The sequence below is a fragment of the Micromys minutus genome (assembly GCF_963924665.1).
Source record: "Micromys minutus genome assembly, chromosome: 6".
In the NCBI taxonomy this organism is placed as follows: Eukaryota; Metazoa; Chordata; class Mammalia; order Rodentia; family Muridae; genus Micromys; species Micromys minutus.
This window is the reverse complement of record NC_137975.1, coordinates 40,158,761-40,180,064: the sequence shown is the minus strand read 5'-3', so window position 1 is coordinate 40,180,064 and position 21,304 is coordinate 40,158,761. Positions and strand designations below refer to the sequence as shown.

The 21,304-nt window shown below is 40.5% G+C and overlaps 1 protein-coding gene across 8 annotated transcripts in view; it reads left to right on the top strand.

The window, feature by feature from the left end:
* Nucleotides 1–10,984: 10,984 nt before the first annotated feature.
* Nucleotides 10,985–21,304, top strand: part of ACBD5 (acyl-CoA binding domain containing 5) — a gene marked incomplete at its 3' end in the record, with an annotated part of 46,081 nt that continues 35,761 nt past the window's right edge. For 7 of the 8 annotated variants that reach the window (XM_080918439.1, XM_080918436.1, XM_080918435.1 and 4 more), the window contains exons 1-4: nt 11,910–12,046; nt 12,213–12,381; nt 18,042–18,162; nt 20,526–20,598. In XM_080918439.1, coding sequence (XP_080774565.1) covers nt 12,032–12,046; nt 12,213–12,381; nt 18,042–18,162; nt 20,526–20,598 — 378 coding nt within the window. In that variant the 5' untranslated portion in view covers nt 11,910–12,031. Of the gene's footprint in view, nt 11,069–11,909; nt 12,047–12,212; nt 12,382–18,041; nt 18,163–20,525; nt 20,599–21,304 lie in introns of those variants that run through there. The other variant, XM_080918442.1, reaches the window with a different exon arrangement.

Genomic DNA, 21,304 nt, shown 5'->3' with positions numbered 1-21,304 from the left:
AGCTACTACATGGCAAAGAAAAAAAAAACAGTCAAAAAAATCCAAAAAAGGGCTATTAAGATGACTTGGTGGGTAAGAATGTTTCCTGTGTAAACATGAAGACCTAAGTTCAAGTCCCTGGGGCCCATGATGAACGCCAGCATGGTTGTGTAACCCCAGCATCAGAAGTCAGAGATAGACAGATTCCTTAAGTTTTTCAGCCAACCAGCCTTGTCTTAAACGGCCAGTATCAGTTTTAGTCAGAGACCTTGTCTAAATGAAACAAGGCGAAGAAGAATAAAGAAGGTCACTTGATGTGATGCTCTGGCCTCCCAATGTGTATACAAAGGCACAAGAGCTCTAATGCACTCCTGTGCATGCACCACACAGAGCGAGATGAGGATGGAGTAGAGAAGAGAAAAGGAATAAAAAGAAGAAAAAGAAAAGGAAAAAGGACTGCCATAGAGGACTGGGGAGAAAGCTCAGTGGGTAAAGAAACTGCTACAAGCATGAAGACGTTATCTCTAGATAAAAATATTTAACAGCAGCAAAGTGCCTGGGGGGAGGTGCTTGCTTATAATCTCAGTGCAGGGTGTTGGAACCAGAGAGATCTCTGAGCTCACTAGCCAAATGAACAACAAGGAAAAGTACAAACCAACAAAACTTCATGCCAAAAGGTGCCTGAAGTTCACCTCTGGCCTCCACTCATAGCAGGTATGTATGCACCCTAGGAGAATTTACCTACAAGTGCACACACATATACATACAGAAAATAAAAATAAAGGCTGGGGGTGGGGGAGGTCTCTGTGGATAGAGAGTTGATCCTGAAGAATGAGGACAGAGGTCTCAGTGGATAGAAAGTTGACCTTGGAGGTGTGAGGACAGAAGTCTCAGTCACCAGAACCTGCAGGAACCTGGGCCTCTTGTCAGCACAGCACAGTAAGACAAAGATAGGGAATCCCTGGGGCAAACTGACTGGCTAGAGCAGCTAGATTGGGGCCAGCAAGACAGCTTGGCAGGTCAAAGTGTTCACTGCCAAGCCTGCTGAGGTGGTCCATCTGATTCTCAGACCTATATGGTAGGTAGAGAGAAACAAAGTGTCTCTGACCTTCACATGTGCTGTGTGCACTCTCGAACGAACGAACGAATGAATGAATGAATAAATGAATAACAAGTAAATGTGATTTTCAAAAAGACAGGAAGAGCTTTTTCCTAATAAGTAAAATGGAATGTGATTGAGGAAGACATTCTACAGCCACTTCAGACCTCAACAGGGAAGAAAGTATACCTGTACATGTACCTACATATGATCACACACACACACACACACACACACACACACACACACACACACACCCCAGAATAAAAAAAATAAAAATAAAGAGTAACAGTGTTTGTGTTAAATTTAATGCCTTTTGCCAGTGTTCAACTTACAAATCCGAGCATTTATTTATTTACTTATTTAATGAGACAGTGTCTGCTATAGTCCAGACTAGCCTCAAACTTAGTACAAATCCAGCAGTAGCCTTGAACTGATCCTCCTGCTTCTATCTTCCTGGGACTGGGATTACAGATATGTGCCACCACATCTTCTTTCATGACGTGCTGGAGGCCAAAGCTAGGCTTTTATGCATATTAGGCAAGCAGTAACCCAGCTAAGCCAAATTCCCAGCACCTGTGCCCTTCTTTTAATAGACATAAGTAAATTAATTTGGTACTGAAAAAAGTTTGTCAAGTGCACATTCTGGGCATATGGGAGAAAACTTTACAGATTGAGTTTCAAGGCATTAAATTGCTGAAAATAGTTGCTTCAGAGAGATAGATACTTAATGTAGCTGAACCTGGTATAATTATATAATATATATACCATTATAATTCTAGCACTTGCGATGTTGAGCCAGTAGGACTGCCTGTTGGAAAGTCAGGCTGGGCTACAAAACAAGTGACTTCATCAAAAATCATGTCTATAAAAGAGATGTGAGATGTGATAGGCAAAAAGTATACTATTTGGTACATAAATTGATAGTATCATCTGGCATATTACACTGTGAAAACTTTAAAACATTTTTTAATTTCATAATTCTGTGTAGATAATTGACAGCACTGTGTACCAGGACACTAAGTAGGTGGTCAGCAAGCTAGAATACAGAATGGCAATGTGGTGTACTGGAAAGAAACTAGCAGTCAGGAAGCCAGAACCACTCCCCCATCTGTCCTTCACTCTTACAAATACTCCCACCATTCCCATTGCCAGCACCCCCATATGGCATAGTCTCTTGTACTAGGGAGGGTTATGTAGCGAAATAGACTCAGAGGTAATGTGTAGTGTGGTGTGGATCGCTGTCTATATGCAGGTGAGGGCAGGCAAAGGTAAGGCTAGAACCTAAGATTGGGCAGTGGAAAAGGAACGCGGGCTGAGAGTTTTAGGGATGGGATAGAGAGGAACAGAGGACAGAAGGACAGAGAAGATGGAGGAAGAGGACAAACCAGATTTGTGTGGCTTTAAATAGTCACAGGTAGCTATGAATATCATACAAGGGACAGAATAATATAGGACAATTTGTCCAATCTAGATGGGCAGCTTGTATCAATATCAATTGGCTCTGAGTTCATTGTGTGGGCATTTTGCAAATTGAGAATTCACTGATATAAATCTGACTGATAAGTTACAAGCCTCTAGTGTTTTGAGTTTACTAGGTTATGGGGATTTGTGACAGCTAACCACAGGGGGCAGATGGCTGGCAATATGAGTAGCAAGTGAACCTCTAGAAGTTGGGTTAGCCATGGGGGCAGGGAACCTTTCGGGGGCTGAAGAGTAGTCAACGAGAGGGTGGGTTGTTTTTTAATTATTACACGCTGCAGTGTGGTGTTTTGAATAAGAAGGCTCCCAGAGGCTTATATTTGAATGCTTAGTCACTGGGGAGTAGAACTGTTTGAAAGCATTAGAAAGATTAGGAGGCGTGGCCTTGTTGGAGGAAGTGTGTCACTTGAGTTGGGCTTTGATGTTTCAAAAGCCCAGACAAGGCCCAGACTCTCTCTCTGTACCTAAGGATTAGGATGTGTAGTTTTCAGCTACTCCTCCAGCACCATGCCTGTCTGCTGCCATGCTCCCTGCCTGTGAGGATAATGGACTAACTCTCCGAAGCTATAAGCAAGCCCTCAACTAAATGCTTTCTTTTCTAAGAGTTGCCATGGTCATGGTGTCTCTACACAGCAATGTAAGATTTGATTGACAGAGGACAGAAGTGGGGGTAGTGTAGCAACAGCTGTCCGTACAAAAGGGGAAGAGAACTCAGTAACTGCTCTGTCCACAAAGCTGAAGGCCTCGGCCCCAGTCTAGCCAGGAAGTTCCCTGGAAAACCACAAGGACTCAGTTCTTGTTGGAAGGCCAGAGAATCGAGTCTGAGGACAGCTTCAGTGATGCAGGCATTCACTCAGAGAGAAATGAGAGAGGCAGGTGACAGAAGTCTCCGGATTTTTTTCTATCTGAACCACACATTCTCCCCTCTGAAAATTAATCCTCTCTGGAAACACACCTGCAGTGATTCCAAACCCCAACAAGCTGACAAGACAAGCCATCACGTTTCTCTTCTATATGCACAGAAAGTGGACAAAATGGTATTGGTCATATGCTGATGGAAGGTAGCTCAGACAACAGAAAGGTGTCCCTCATAGTTCTGGGGGACACAAGTCCCGAACAAGCTTTCTCCGGAGGCTCTCACTTTGCATGACTATCTTCCCTCACATGACATTTGTTTTTTTTTTTTTTTACACATCCAACCCCTGTGTCTTTTCTTTTTTTTTTACAATGACACAAGACCTCAGCTGTATTTAACTAGGCGCTGGTCTAATTACTTCATTTTTACCTTACTTAGTTATCCTAAAGTCTAACTCCAAGTGTAGCCAAATGCAAAGTACACGAGGTGAGGTGTCCAAATATGAATTTGGGAAGGGTACTGTGGCAAGACACTTGAGAAAGATAATTTAAGGAGGGAAGGTTTATTCTGGCCCTCAGACTGAGAGGCTTTAGTCTGTGGCTTGTTTAGTTCCATTGATGTGAGCTTGTGTTGGGACAGAACAGCAAGGGGGAGAGCATGCCGAAAACAAATCAATTCCTCTTATGAGGCCAGGGCTGGGAATGTATGGGGGGGTCAGGGGATTGAGTAAGAGAGTAGGGAGGAGGGAGGGGAAAGGGGGGAAGGAGGGGTGAGAAGGGAGAGGGAGGGGGAGAGGGAAGATAGGAGAGAGAGAGAGAGAGAGAGAGAGAGAGAGAGAGAGAGAGAGAGAGAGAGAGAGAGAGAGAGTCACAATGGGGGAAGGATGGACATGGAAGGACTGGGACATGATTGTGATGGGGTACATGATGTGACCTTCCCGGAGAATCAATGAAAATGTTATGTTGGAAAAAAGTAGAAATGAGCTAAAAGTGTAATGTAGAATCATGTCTATGCAGAAAAATATATCTGTGAGTAAAATATTATTCTGTTTTTACTTCGATCCCAGGAGCCGCAATATTGGCAACATGGTTTGGATAAATTAATCTTGTTAATTTTGGAAGCTGCTCAAGCAATACATCCTCCTTCACCTCTCTTTCTCAACGTAGTAAGATGCGATTGATATTTGTGACAACTAGGCAGTTTCTGTGGCACTTGACCTGGATAGCCCAAACAAATACCTCATTCACTAAACTGGGAGCTATCCCAAAAAAGCCCTTAGCTCCAATCTTTTCAATGTTCTGTTTTGTGTTTTTATAAATCCCTTACTGTGTGAAGGTGCTAGTATAACTTCCCTTTTCCTGAGTGAACTCTGATAAAATTAACTAAGTCAGACTAAGATGTCGGTCCTGAGGTTGTCAGGGGATGTGCAGCGATGGAAAAGCATGTGCTTTGTATTCCTAAGGGTCTGGGCAGTGGGTTCAATACCCAGAACTAAAAAAAAAATGTTTTAAGGAAAAAATACAATCTGTGTAATATTTGTTAGCACTCAGGAGTCTGAGGGAGAAGGATCTTAAGTTCAAGAAGTTCAAGACCAACCTGGGTTTAGAGAGAAAGATACTGATAAAAAGAAAAAAAGGAAAGAAAATGGAAGCAAAACCACACAACAACAAAAACAGTGAAATAGGGTGAAGAGTTAAAAAAAAAACCCACAAAAATAGGGTTTTTGCTGTGAATTTCATTTCATATACAGAGCAAATCATTTTAAAGCATAGAAACTTGAGCACTACTCACAATTAATGTCTTTTAAAATCAAATTTGAAGATGTACCTAAAAGTCCCCGGTGGCCAGGTGTGGAAGCATGGGCCCTTAGTACCAGGATGGGAAATGTATTGGTACACTGGCGGAGAAGCAGCAGTGGGGAAGGTTTAGGATTATCAGCTCATTGGGTAAAATCTTTGTAGAAATGCCTATCAAGGTCTTTTTTTTATATGTTGGGAATGCCTTTTCCATTGTCGAATGTTAGGAAGGGGCTGTTTTGTTTTCAACTGTGATAGAGCGAGGTTGCCCCTGGGACCTCAAACTTCTGCTTTCAAGTGGTTCCTTTGCTGCAGCTCCTGGGCTCTTGGTGTCTTAACAAAATCTCAATCATTTGATTTTACCAACGAAGACTTGGGAGTCAGATGCTGGGGTAAAACCCTGCTAGCTCAGAGAAGCAGAGAAAGCACCCAGCTGAGCTTCTTACTCAACAGAAGGAGTCCCTCTCCTACTTCCCGTGTCTCTCTACCTGCCCTCCTGGCTCCTTTTTACTTAATATGCTCTTTTCTTAATGATCCTATCTCCACTTTCTGTCATTTGTTTACTTTCTCTGCCTCTCGAGCTATGGTTGACTTATCTTACTGTATGACCTCAAGCCCTACATTCTTGTCAGTGCAGTGAACCACAGGCCCGAGTGAGCCCCACAAAGGTTGAGATGAGATGGATGCCTTAGAATGGCCGTGAGCCTATACCAGCGCCCTGCCTCCGTCACTCCCTGGACTCTGTTTATGAATGCCTCCTTTATTATCCCATGAATATCTGCTTGTGGATCTATCCTTTAAAAGATTGCTTGAGTCCCTTTAAGGTTATTGTGTTAGCTCCAGAGAATGACTGAGACCCTAACCAATTACAAACTTTGGGTTTATTTCTGTCTCTGGTAGTCCTTTTCTCATTATCTTCGTGTCCCATGACCCCAACAAACACAGTCTTATGGTTCACAGTGTGATCAAATATCCTGCAACAGGCTGTAGGCTAACTAAAACTGTAGTTAGGTGTGCTATTACACCTACTTAAAAATAGTTTGTCTGTATATGCACCATGTGCAATCAGTGCTTGTGGAAGCAAAATAAGATGTGGAATTCTCTGGAGCTGGAGGGACAGGTGGTTGTGAGTTGCCCATTGTGGAGGCTGGGAATAGATTTTAGATCCCTCTGCAAGACCAGTAAGTGCTTTTAACCATTGAGCTGTCTTTCCAGGCCCTGAAACTAGCACTTTAAAAGGTATGAAGGATATCTATAATTTTCCAACTTGCCTCAAACAGCTTTTTATAACATGCTTTGTCTCATCTCTCATATCTGCGGTCTTAAACTTTGTTTCTCCAGCTTGGGTGCGTTTGTAGTTTTCCCCCTTTTCATAGAACGGTTCTTCTTCCCATACATTCTGCATGTAAATACCTTCCTGTTCTTAAAAAACTCACTCAACTGTGGCTTTAGCAGTGTGTCTTCCTAATCTATAACTTTAATCTAGCCATCCAGTTTCCATAACACTTTTACAAAATAAAATTTCAACATAAGCTTTTTATAGAATTACTTGTGTGTATGGGGCACATTCACCCACAGAATAAACGTCGAGGTCAGATCACGAGCTCAGGTGCCTTCAGATTTCACCTCATCTGGGACAGGTTATCTCTGATAGTGTTCTGCTGCATATGCAAAGTCACCTGGTCTGGAACCTCCAGATTCTCTCCTGACTCTGCTTCTCATCTACTTGTGAGTACGGTGGGATGCCGATTTGTACCATCTCAGCCAGCCTTACCTGATGATTCAAACTCAGATCCTCATGCTTGCATGGCAGGTGGCTAACCGAATGAGCTATCTCATCAGACCTCAATAGAAATGTAACAGAAACAGGACATTTTGACTGGGTTTCTATGCATAGGTCACTATGGCTGGCTTCCTGCCTCTATTCGAATACAGTTATTAAAACATCTTTTATGTTGGGATCATGTAATATTTTTATTTCAAATTTCACACATTTTTTTCTTGATTTTATGACTCAAATTATAATAGATACTTATAGTTTCAGTTCATTTGGTCTCCCTGTTCTTTATTAGTTCATATATGTCTATCCCACTGCTGATGGTGAAAGAGCTGTTTCTAGGTCTGGGCTTAGTTACTTGTGTTGGTACTGTAACAAAATACCTGACAAAAGAAAGAGAAGGAAGAAAAGATTTATTTTGGCTTATACTTCTAGGAGTTACAGTCCTTCATGGAGAGGAATGTACGGCTACATTAACAGAAGGTGGAAAAAGAGGCCATGAATTTTAAGGAGAGCAAGGGGTGGTATATGTGAGTGTGTAGAGGGAGGAAAGGGAAGGGAGAAATGATATAATATAATCTCAAAAATAAAAGGACCAATGAAAAGAAAACAAAAGAACCAAAAGTGCTCTCTCTGTCTCTGTCTCTCTCCCCCCTCTCTAAAATGAACTTATTTTATTTATGTATATGAGTCTATGTAGGGCTGTGTGCATGAGTGATGTGCAGGCTTAAAAATTTCAAAATCTACTTTAATAAGGGTTTAATGCTTTAACTTTCCTTCTAGTCCACACCCACCAGAAAAGAAAAGGTTATTAGGGCAAATGTGGACCTGTTTAAAAATAGTTCTTTTGGGTGTTTCCAGTCTTTCTTGTCAGGATATCAGCAGTTCAGATCACATGAATCAGCAGCAGTAGCTTAATCTACTCGCAAACACTATTTACGAATCAGCAATGGCAGTTTGATACAAAAGAAACCTCAAAGCTGTGCCTATTGGCCCGAGTCTGAAAAAAATAGCAACAAACAAACAATCCAACAGAAATATCATGAGAAGTTCTTTGGTGTATTTTTATTTATGAAGTCAGGACAAACAATGATCAGCGAAGAAGGCAAGGTGAACCAATGCCACACAGCATCATCTATAGTCTGCTGGGTTCTGTTTATACCCTTTCCAAACATCATACGTTCTCTCAAGTGTCTCTAGCAAAACAACATCACACGCACCTTTTCCAGGCTGCTTCCAGAAAAACACCACATCTGTTCTCAGCAAAACATCCTCTCCTAAGACAGTTTCCAGAAAAACATTACATGTTACAACCGAGTCTCTAAAAAAAATGCCAACATTTCCACTTCAGGGTTGGGAGCTTATAGAGGCCAGAGACGTTGGATTTCCTGGAGCTGGAATTACAGGCAGTTGTGAGCCACAGGACATGGGTAATAGGAATTGAACTCATGTCCTCTGGAAGAGCAGAGCACACTCTGAACTGCTGAGGCTTCTCTCCATCTGTCTTCTTTCTTTCCATCATTTCATAGAATTTGGCTGTTTCTATATCCTACAATATATTTATATATCTTCGTATTATTAGGACTACTACATTGTTTTAATTATCTTACATGCCTTGTTTACCACACTACAGTTTGCGTTTCTTGAGATTAATTAATTTTGTTTCTTTTTGGAAGAACAAAAAGCCCATTCTAGGGGCTCAGACATGTGGGAACACTCTGTCATAAGATACCCTCCACTCACATCAATTTTAAATCAAATACTTAAACATTATTAATAATTGTTTTTTAATGAGTATTAATGTTTTGGGTATGCCTATGTATCATGTGTGTACCTGGTGTCTAAGGAAGCAGGAAGAGGGTGTCAGATCCCATGAAACTGAAGTTACAGACATTGTAGGCCACCACATGGGTGCTGGGAATTGATCCTGGGTCTTCTGGAAGAGCAGTCAGTGCTCTTAACCAGAGCTATCTCTCTATTCTCTTGAATTATTTCTTTGTCATAAAAAAAAAAATCACACTTTGTTCTAGTTCTTTTTAATGTACCTCATATGATTGTCTAATATTTCTAACTTAGTATTATGAGTCAAATTCTCATACTTTTCTACCACTTTCTGCTCCATGCTTTGGTAATTACCCTGCTTGCAACTTCTCACAAGTAAGTAATAGGCAGCGGTGTTAAGGGTTCTTATTGCAGTGATGAAACACCATAACCAAAGCAACTTGGGGAGGAGAGGGTTTATTCGGCTTACACTTCACATCACTGCTCACCATCAGTGAAAGTCAGGACAAGAACTCAAATGGCGAGAACCTGGAGGCAGGATCTGATGCGAAGGCCATTGAGGAGTGCTGCTTACTGGCTTGCACACCTGCTTTCTCATAGAATCCAGGATCACCAGCTCAGGGATAGCACCACTCACAATGGGCTGGGCCCTCCCACATCAATCACTTAAAAAAAAAAAAATGTTCTGCAGGCTTGCTAAGAGTCTGATCTCATGGAAGCATTTTCTCAACTGGGGTTCCCTCCTCACAAATCACTGACTTTAACCTATGTCAAGTTGACATAAAATTATGTCAACCTCATTTAGTTTTTAAGACTGGACCATATCTTGTACCTTTAAGGTAGTATGTACATAAACTGCTTTCAACCTCTGAGATCAATGTTTTTTACATTCTATACGTGAGATCACGCAACACTTGTCTTCATATGCTCAACTTATTTGTTTAGTATAATCACCAGTTCCAGTAATACTGTCAGGAATAACAGGATCTGTGACTACCTAAGTGCTTTGTGGCTAAGAGAATTTGCTGCCAAGCCTGAGAGACAGACCACTTGAATTCAATCCTCAGGACTCCTGTTGTGGAAAGAGAGAACTAATTCTGTCAATTGTTTTCTGACCTGAGCATTTATGCCATACACCCTCCACCCTCTATACATACAAATAAATGTAATACAATTAAGGAATGGTTAGATTTCATTTTCTTAAAGATCACCAGTCTTCCATGTATATTTAAAAAAATCCATTTATCCATTTATACTTAGCTTGCTTCCACTTTTTGTTAAAAAAGCTACTTTAAAGGTATTTTACTCGACTAGACTAATTTTCCTTTATCCTTATGGTATTCCACAATCGGAAAGCCATAAACCGTTCAATAAAATTCAGTGCAATCAGTGGCAAAACATGCTTTCATTAGTACCTAAAGATCTACAGAAACCAGCAGGGTAGCTTATTACATAAGTCTAATTAACAGATGTCAAAATCGAGGCTTAAAAATAAACACCCAAAACTTTTTCATGAATATGCATAATAGTAAACTAGGAATGAGAAGCACCCAAGTTCAAAAAGAGCAGGTGAGGCGATGTAAACATACAAAGCATTCTCATGTTGAGAGAGTTGGAAAACTTGTGTCTTCATTCTACATGATTAGGATAAGTCTCACTTATAGCAGGTTTGATGATTTGACCGACACTTCACTTGCTGACTCATTACATTTTAGGACCTTGGGCAAGTCAACTATCATTTCCTCATTTATAAACACCTTACAGTGCTTTTGAAATAGGTCATACGTTTGCCAAATATCACAAAAATAAAGGTGGTGAGACACTTGGGAGCGGTTCTCTCTTGATGCCTGCGCTTCCTCTCTTCCAGTACGTTGTGTCTTTTCGATTACTTGATCAGGGCGTCCTGATTTTTTTTTTTTTTTTTTTTTCTGGGGTACTTTTGAGTACAGGCCGCATGAGCTCTGAAAGAACTCTTCAGGCGACACTGTCCGGAACACATAGGTGAACCTGCTATCAGGGTAGAAGCCAGTCAGAGGAACTAGGGAGATTCCTTTTTTTTTTTTTTTTTTTTTGCCCAAAGCTTACACAACCCGGAAAAAAGGAACTTCCGCCACACACAGGGAGGGTGGGCTATTCGGCGAAACTGAACCGGAACTAGAGGGAATGACGCCAGCCTACACTGGAAGGTGTCCGGAAGCGCTGGGGGACTACAGTTCCCATAAGCCCGCGGGGCAAGATGAGGGGCAGGCGTCGAGACAAAACCGGACAGGCCTTGCCAGTCATTTGGCTATAACAAGGTAAATGCCGACACCGCGGCTCCGAGGGAAGAGTGACTTATAGTTCACAACTAGATTTGTACGAGTAATCTTCCCAACCCATTCTAAACAGACAAAAATGATATCCCCAACGAGGCGTCCTTGAGATTTCCGGGCCACAGCACCCCACGCCCGCGGCGAGTCTTTTTAGTGCCTAGGACGCAGGCATTGCGCTCCTCACCGACCTTCTTCATCTCTAGCCTCCGGCGGTGCTGGAGGGGTGCAGTGCCTGACTCCTGGACGTGAAGAGTGGGTAGTGGAGGAGCTGAGCAGCGGGCGGCACTGCTCATCTTTGCTCGCTCCGCGGCTGCCCTTTGCGCCAGACAGTGAACGCTGTCCCAGACCTGGGTGCCAAGGCTAAGCCCTTCAGTCCTTGCCCTTAATTCCCCCTTCTACCCTTTAGTGTGGTATAAATCCACAGGAGAGGCTAAGCGATTTCACAGAGACTAAGTGTCAAACAGGACGTTTTGAAGGCAACTTTTTATGACTCAGTCCCTTCCACAGTTTAACCCCGAGGCCAGGCTAAGGACCACCGACTCTTGTGTTTTGTTTTTTTCCTTTAAACACTAGCGGTATCCAGGGGACACCTTTGGGACCTGGCATAGAATCCTAGCGCGTCATCAGGTTCGCTATCCTCAGCCCAAACATAAACAAGCACCCGGTTCTCCACAGACAGACCCCAGCCGAAGCGTCTCGCAGCCACTTTGCTCTGAGAACGCGCAGCCTGGGCACGTCACCGCGGCGGAGCGGGTGGGTGGGGTTTGCTGCACGGCGGCGGCGGCTAGTGGGTCCTCCGGTGACTCCGGGACGGGGTTGTGGGGACGGTGCCCGCCGACTGCTGGACTTCTCAGGAATGGGGGGTGTGGCTGGTCGGCCAGCATCTTCCGGGTGGGAGAAAGGGTCCGCTAGCACCGGCGGCGCAACCCCCAAGGCCTGGTGTTAGAGATGCTCTTCCTCTCGGTGAGTTGTTTGGCTGTTTTTGTTGGCTGGGATTTACTCTTAGACACGCCCCACGAAGGAGGAAGGAACCAGGCCACCTTGGTCGGTGTGGCCTTGATTGGGCAGGCAGAAGGGAATTGACCAGCTATGCTCCTGTCATTAATCCGCGGCTGCTCTCGGTGTTCAGTTTCATGCAGGCTCTTGGGAAAGCTGGTGCTGCTGCTGCTGTGTGATTCCCGCGGACAGACCTTGGGACCGGGGCCGGCGCTGGCAGCTGGAGATGGCGGACACACGATCAGTGTATGAAACCAGGTTTGAGGCGGCCGTGAAGGTGATCCAAAGTTTGCCGAAAAATGGTACGAGCAGTGGGCTCTCCGGTAAAAGACGATCAGTTGGTTCTAGTCTACCTTATTTGGCGCCCTTCCCATTCTGTCTTTAAAAGGAATGTAACTGAAAAAAAAAAATGATATTGAATGTTAATTACCGGCTGATTTTTGAGGCCAAAGGCGACATATTATCCAGGTTTTAAGTAGTTTCTATTCTTGAGGACAAGTCTTATTGGTTAAGTACTGTGGATTTGGGTAAGTTAACAGAAACAAAAACTAGGGAGAGATGTCTGGTGCTACCCAACTCAAAAGTGTAATGCAAACCTTCAGAAACTTTTGATATGAAGAGAAAGGAAATAACTATATTCACTTGTAAAATGATTATTTTGACTACCATGTGTCAAGTACAGTTTTCTTTGTATGTATCCTGGCAACAACTTTAAAACTTTCTGTAATTTTGTCTGACCAGTGCTAAGGAATTTTTTTTTTTTTACTGACACTGTTTTTTTTTTTTTTTTTTTTCTTTTCTTTTCTTTCAACGTTCTAAGTAGAGAAGCTTGGGAAGGGAGACTTTTACTTTGAAAATTTATATCCATTAATGTTGTGATTTACTTTTCATAATAAGATTAAAATTATCTTAAGCATTTTTATTGTATGCGCTGGATTTGTAGGCCAGGTCAAACCTAACTACTTTATCACTATAGTATTTATTGTCGTTCCACTTTTCATGTATCATCATTTGGCTAAGTAATGAATAGTCAGCATAGTTCATGTCAGTAAAAAGGTTTCAGGCGTAGTAGGGCATGTGTTACCATGTACAAAGCCCTGATTTCATTCCAGCAGCCCTTCAAAAACAGTGGCACAGGCTGTGATCCCAGCTTCTTTGGAGGATCAAGAGAGCTGGAGTTATGGCTTGGTAGGGGAGCACTTGCTCACTGTGTAGGAGCTCTAGGCTCAATGGTGATTTATATGTTTCACTTTGTATTGGAGAACACAGGGAAGACTAAAGGAAGGAAGGAATAAGACCAGAGTGTTGATGCACGCCTTTAATCTAAGCACTCTAGAGGCAAAGGCAGGTGGATATCTGTGAGTTCAAGGCCAGTCTGATCCGGATAATGAGAACCCATCTCAAAAAACAAAAGGAAATAATGTAGGGACTTAATTAGATATTTATTTAAAAGTGTATTAGATTTTATTTACAGTTATTCTGTCTCCATGTCTGTCTGTATTAGGGTGTCAGATCCCTTGGAACCGGAGTTACAGTTATAATTGTAAACTGCCATGTGGGTGTGGGATTTGAACCCATGTCCTTTGGAAGAGTGGCTTGTGCTCTTAAACCCTGAGCCACATCTCCAGCTTCAGATATTGAGATTTTTTTAAATGTTCAATTAAGAATATTTATAGGAAAGTATGATTTCAGAGTTTTAGGTGAGTATGTTCACTTTTCTAAGTTGTGCATTTTATAGGTCTTTGAAAATTGATAAGCTAGACTCAATCTTTCTATTCTTCCTACTTCATTATTTTACATTCTACGTATTAAGAAACCCATATATAATGGACTTCAGGCTAGCCAGTTTGGGCTATAAAGCAAGATCCATTTTTTTAAAGTATTGAGAAATTAAGATAAACATGTTAAATGGGCCTGTGACAGATGTGGTGTGCTATAGCTCAGTGACAGAGAGTACCTGGGACCCTGGGCTTAATCTTCAAAGAAAACGGGGTAGGGGGCAGGTATGGCTGGATGCCAGGGTAGGTATTTAGCAGGCACAAAGCTGTCAATAATAGACACAGTCCCCTCACCCCCAGGAAAAGGACAAAAAGACACTGTGTTAGACAACATTTAATGTACTGTCCCTAAAGCTAACCGATATATTTGAACAACATTTGGCACAATGAAATTGCATATTTTTGTAGCTTTTTTTGTTTATTTGTTTTTGTTTTTGAGACAAAAACTTGCTATGTAGGTCAAGCTGGCCTGAAATGTGGGAGATGCTCTTGCTCCTGCCTCTGAAGTACTAGGATTCTAAATACGCTCTACCATGCATGGCATATAATACTTTATTTAATTACTTGATTACATGTATTTATTTATTGACAGTATTGGGGATTGAACATTGGGCCTTCAATATCCTAAGCAAGTGCTCTACCATTGTGCTATATTTCCAGAGTTATTTTAAATTATTTGGTTGGCTTTGAATTATTTTGCAATGAGATCTTGAAACTTTTATTTATTGCCTAACTTTTATTTATAGTCTAAAATAATGAGGAGGTGGTTCCTTGGTTAAGAGTGCTTGCTGCTATTTTAGAGGACCCAAGTTTGTTTCCTTCCACCCATCCCACCTATATAACTTCAGCTCTGGGGGATGCAGTGCCCTCTTCTGGCCTCCTCCAGTACTGACATGCACATGGGTATATACAGGTTCACAAAAATAGTTACAAACAAATCTAAGTTAAATTATATAAGGTTTGATAGACTATTATTATTAGACATGTAAACTTAAACACATCTGTCGCATATGTTATAGGAGCATCTTTAGGTCAGAAGAAATGCTGTCTTACACTTAGTATATTTAATATATATTCTCAGTTGTTTATATACACTGTAATATGTATCATTTACCTAAGCCAATAAACTGTAAATTTTGTTAGCTTACTGAAGATATGAGATGACATTGTTTAATTAAAGTTTTTTTATTACATTTACATCTAGTGTGTGTGTGTGTGTGTGTGTGTGTATGTGTGTGTGTGTGTGTATCACTTGCGGATGTTAGAGGACAAGCTACAGGAGTTAATTTTCTCTTTCCATGATGGTTACAAGTGCCTTGGATGTGCTGAGTTGTCTCACCCACCCCCCTTTTACAGGTTTTGAACTTTTAAATTTAGATTTGTACTGTTAACTCATTTTAACTGTTTTACTTCTGTTTTTATTCTTTGCTGTATTGAAAATAATTATCTTGTTGGAATACTGTATCTAAGAAAAAACCCTAAATATTGATCTATTATATAGGTAGTTATTAAGGTAATTTTGGAATTAATTATATACTCTTGGCTAAACCTGAACTACTAGTTTTCAATTTGACTGTGTTGTAATTTTTAGTTAAAAAAAACCTATTTGCTTTTGATTACTGCATGTAATACTTGATATATAATATATTATAAACCATCTTTATAGTTACTGTTTTTATAGCAGTTTTTGCTTTCGAAAAACATTAAGTACTGGGATGAAGAGATGGCTCAGCAGTTAAGAGCGGTTGCTGCAGGGGCTGGAGAGATGGCTCTGGTTTAGAGCACTGACTGCTCTACCAAAGGTCCTGAGTTTAATTCCCAGCAACCACATACATGGTGGCTCACAACCATCTGTAATGGGATCTGATGCCTTTTTCTGGTGCATCTGAAGACAGCTACAGTGTACTCATACACATAAAATAAATAAATTAAAAAAAAAAAAAGAGTGGTTGCTGCTCTTCTGAGGACCTGAGTTCAGTTCCTAACATCAGGCAGCTTACAAATTCCTCGGAGTCTCTGGCTTCAGGGGAGTTTATGCCTCTGCCCTTCAGCAGGCACCTGCAGTCCCATGTAAATGCCCATGCAGATACACACTGTCTTAAGGTTTTGCTGTTGTGAACAGACACCATGACCAAGGCAATGCTTATAAAGGACAGTTTTTTGGAGGCTGTCTCACAGTTTCACAGGTTTTGTCCATTTTCATCAAGGCAGCATGCAGGGAGACATGGTCCTAGAGAAGGAGCTGAGAGTTCTCCATCTTGATTCATAGGCAGCAAAAGCCACTGAGTGCCACATTGGCATAGCTTGAGCATATTCTACCTCAAAGCCTGCTTCCACAGTGACACACTTCCTCGAACAAGGCCATACCTACTCCATCAAACTCACACCTCCTAATAATACCACCTAATAGGCCAAGTATTCAAACACATACTCAAACCACCGCACACACATATAATTAAAAAAAAAATCAAGTTTTAAACAGAAAAAGGAAAAATGAAGTAACAATCTCCATACTTACCTACTATCTCAGAAACATTTCCTCTTAACATTTTAATGCATATTGTGTTGTACTTGATAGGAGATAGAGTGTTGCTCAGTAGACTGTGCTAGCCTGGAACATATTCTGTAACGCTGCTGATCATCCTGTGATGGTCACCTACCTGTAATCCTCTTGCTTCTGTTTCCTGTGTGCTGAGATTATAGATAGATAATCCCACTTGGTATACTGTTTTATTTACACATGCACGAATACTTATTTAGGGGTAATTGCATATGGTGTTTTTTTTTTTTTTAAATGTGTGAATGTTCTGCCTGATTGTGTTCTTTTATGTGTCTAGTGCCCATGGCAGCTGAAAGAGGGTGTCCTATACCCTGGAGATGGAGTTGTAGATGGTGTGGGTTGTCATGTGGATGTTGGGAATCAAACCTAGGCTCTGCAAGAGCAGCCAGTGCTCTTAACTACTGAGCTGTCTCTGGAGCCTCTGCTTATAGCTTTTAAAGATGCTTCCTTCCTTCCCCCATTTATTATTAGGTCATGAAACTTCTTATGCTTTTATTTATATTTTTATGTAATATAGTTTTTAGAACTGTAATGAACAATTAGTCTTTTAAGAGGTATAGTAATTATACATTTTTAAAATATTAATATTTAAATTTATGGCTTTATTGAATATCTTAACTTACAGTACTTGCTTATATAATTTGAGAGTTTTAAATATAGAAACATTAGCTGGGTGGTAATGGTATATGCTTTTAATCCCAGAGCTTGGAAGGCAAAGGATCTCTGACTTTGATGCCAGTATGGTCTACAAATCTCATTCCAGGACAGCCAGGGATATAGAGAAAAACCCTGTCTCAAAAATCAGAACACACAAGCAAACAGAAACCATAAAAATATGATATTAGAAACATAAAAAAACAAAAAATTAAAATGCATAATAACATTTGGAAAGTAAAGCTGAAAGTGGGAATCTGAGTAGTAAAAAAAACTACATGGTTACACTGGTTATTAAATATCAATGTCTTGTCCAAATTTCAAGTTTTCACCAGATAAAGGACTTTGGGAGAGGTACTTAGTTTGGACACATTTCTTTTTTCTTTATTTGGGGGGGGGGGGTGGGAGACAAAGTTTCTCTGTGTAGCCTTGGCTGTTCTGGAACTCATTCTGTAGACCAGCCTGGCTTTGAACTCAGATCTATGTGCCTCTGCCTCCAGATTGCTGGGGTTAAAGGTTTGCACCACTGTTGGACCACCATTAATTTCTTTGAAAATAGTTTTATACATATTTTTTAATGTAACACTTGATGGTTATTTCAGTTACATCTTTAAAATGGTTACCATTTTTTTTTTTTTTTTTTTTTTTTTTTTATGAACTGATACTGTTGTTAAAAGTTTGAACTTCCAGAACTTTTTGAAATCAAAGGAGCTTTAGCCCAAGTGTGGTGGTTTCTGCTTTAATTCAGCATTCAGGAAGCTGATAATGGGACATTGCTGTGAATCTGAAGCCAGTTTGGGTTGCATAGCATGTCCAGGCATGTATTATATCTGAGCTACAGTGTATTATATCTGAATAAAACCAAACCAAACCAAAAAAATCACTAAGTGTGTGTGGCTTAGCTAATACAGGGCTGTATGTTATGAGTGATGGTCCCAAGTGACCTGTATTTAATATATGTTTCCTACAGGATCGTTCCAGCCAACAAATGAAATGATGCTTAAGTTCTATAGCTTCTACAAACAGGCAACTGAAGGACCCTGTAAACTTTCAAGGCCTGGATTCTGGGATCCTATTGGAAGATATAAATGGTAATTTCATTTATAGAGCTAAGAAAGACTTTTCATTTAAATGAGTTAATTATGTAGCTGTTACTTTATGTTTTGTGCATAGGTATTTCTCACAATTTTATTTTTAAAGTGTTCTTAATATACTTTTACATAATGAGGAAAATCTTGGGAAAGGTAGGAAAACAGCAAAATGTCATGAAGATAGAAAACTGAGTAAATGTTTGTACTTAGTTTTCTTTTTCTTTTATAGAGGTTCCTTCCTCTACTCCCGGATTAGTCCCCATACTAAGTGAGCAAGTTTGCCATGGGTAGGACAATTCAGTAATTCTAACAGTCTGAGGTAGAGGCAGAAGGATCAGGAGTTCAAAGCCACTCAACTTTGGCTACATAGTGAGTATAAGGTCAAAACCAAACAAAGAAACAAGCAAACAAACCCCAAACCAACCTTTTCTTATCTCTTTGAGCTGCCAAAGAAAATAGTGGCCTTTGTTTGTTAACTGAATTGTTTGCTTTGAGACTTGAAGGTAATGTGTAACAAGGTATGACTTGGGGACTGCCACATTAGCTTTGGTTTAAGATGACTTCTGACCCTTGAGAAGAATATTGGTTGTTAATGTTGTAGCTAAAAGAGTCATGAAATATCTAGATCCTCTTCTATTTTCTGAATCGACTAATACTTGTGAACAGCTTGATATGTCTAAATATTACTGTGGGTTTATAAATATCTGACAAAGATAAATTTTAGATTATTTTTTATCAATAAAGTATGGCGAATCATCAGATTCACAGATAAAGAAATTACTTCTTTTACTAAATTTGACCTTTGACACAGTTAACTGCTTCCAAGAAAAATGTATCAAGACAAGATTTGTGTTTTTTTTGAGACAGTCTCATCCTAAAACTCACATGTAGCTGAAGATGGCCTTGAATTTCTGCTTTCCCTCTCTGTCTTCCCAGATTTGGGGTTATAGGTGAGATTACAAACATTAACTACAATTGCTAATTTATTCTGTGCTTGGGATTGAACTCAGGGCCTTGTACATGCTAGTCAAGTAATTTACCACCTGAACTAGGTCCCTAGGTCCCTAGTCCTGTTCCATTCTTAGTTCTAGTACATAATTTGACTGCATATTTAAATCAATGGGGGAATTTGTTTACAACATGGCTGTCAGAGTTCTTATAATCTTCTAAACTATTTATTACTGATACTATTCTTTATAATGACATAAAACCTTTATTTTTTATTTTTATTTTTCTGCGGCTGGAGAGATGTGTCAGTGGTTAAGAGCACTTTGTACTCTTGTAAAGGTCTTGGGTTTGGTTCCCAGCACCCACACTAGATGTCTTACAACTGCCTGGGACTCCAGTTCCAGGGAATCTAATGCCTTTTTCTGGCCTGGGAGGGTAAATGCATGTAAATACATATGCATACACTCAGGCTCACATGTACACATCAATAAATACAGAAATGAAAAGAGATCTCTGGGGCTGGTGTTATGGTTCAGTGGTTAAGTGTGCTTACTTTTGCATAGGACCTAAGTTTAGTTCCCAGCACATATATTGTGGCTCATGGCTGCCTGTAACTCCCATTTCAGGAATTCAACAACCTCTTCTGGCTTCTATGAGTTCCTGCACACAAGTGGTACACATAAACTTCTGTAGATACATACACATGCAAATAAATTTAATAAAATTCCTAAAACCTTTGAGAGGGTCCTTAGGAAATATTTATGAATAGTTTATAGTCTTCTGTGCTCTACATATATGTTGATGGGTTAGTGCTTGATTATTATTATTTTTTTTTTACTATTTATATATTTTACTTATATGAGTACACTGTAGCTGTCTTCAGACAGACATGTCAGGAGAGGATATCAGATCCCTTTACAGATGGTTGTGAGCCACCATGTGGTTGCTGGGAATTAAACTTAGGACCCTCTGGAACAGCAATCAGTGCTCTTAACCACTGAGCCATATTGCCAGCCCAAAAATCTCTATTTTTTTTTATATATTTTCAAAAATTACTATAAAAGGTTCCATTTGGCCATTTGCATTCATATATGTAATGTACCTTGAGCACATTCCTCCCATACTCTGCTGGACTCCTCTCTCTCTTTTATTAGTTCCCTTGTTACTCATGTCACTTACCTTTGATGGCGTTGGCATAGACGTGAGCTTCTGTTCAAGCTTAAGATCTGTAAATGAGACAAAGCCTGTTGTGTCCTTTTGGGAGCTGTTTAATTCACTCCATAGGATTTTCTCTGCTCACGCTCATTTTCTGCACTTAGCACAACTGCATTCTCTAATGGCTTCAGGCATGAACTATGGTGCCTGAGTCAGAAACCAAGTACCTTTTGTTACTGTTCTTGTGTTTTCCTTTCTAGGGATGCTTGGAGTGCCCTGGGTGACATGACTAAAGAGGAAGCCATGATTGCATATGTTGAAGAAATGAAAAAGGTAGGGGAAATAATTTATAGCAGAGAGTAGAAACACTCAAAGGAGCTTGCATTTACTTGTCTCGTGTGTGATAGTAGCTGTGATTAAAAGCATGCTGTCAAGTCAGCTCCTGTCCCATCAAGCTGTATGTTCAGCACCTCTGCTTTTTTATTTTAGTTTCTTGAGACAAGGTCTTATGTAGCTTCAGCAGCCTCAACGTTGACAAGTGACATGCGATGGGTGACCTTATCGATGGGCACCACACAGCCCTGTTGTTTGTGGTATTGGAGGTACAGCCCCATGGCTTCATACATGTTGGGGAAATACTCTGTTGACTCAACTACATGCCCAGTCCAGTCTGATGATCTTAAAGAAATTGCTTTTGAACTTAAAGGAAATCTGTAATAGGGGAATTAGTCTCCCCAACCCCAGAGGGTTTTCAGCAGCTTCTATTGGAAAATTCAGATTTATTTATTTTTTTATATTTAGTCTTGTTCATGCTTCTCTTTCTGTGCCCTTTGTCACATTTCACAACTTCTATTTAGTGGACTTGGGCCCATAGGGCAGAGTTTAATTCGTCTGCGGTTAGCAGTATCAGGAGCATAAACACTAAGGAGCATTCAAAGCAGAGTGAATCAATGGCACTGCACTTTGATAACCGGTTTTAAAAACTTATATTTAGTTATTTGCGTGTGTGCGTGCGTGTGTGTGTGTGTGTGTGTGTGTG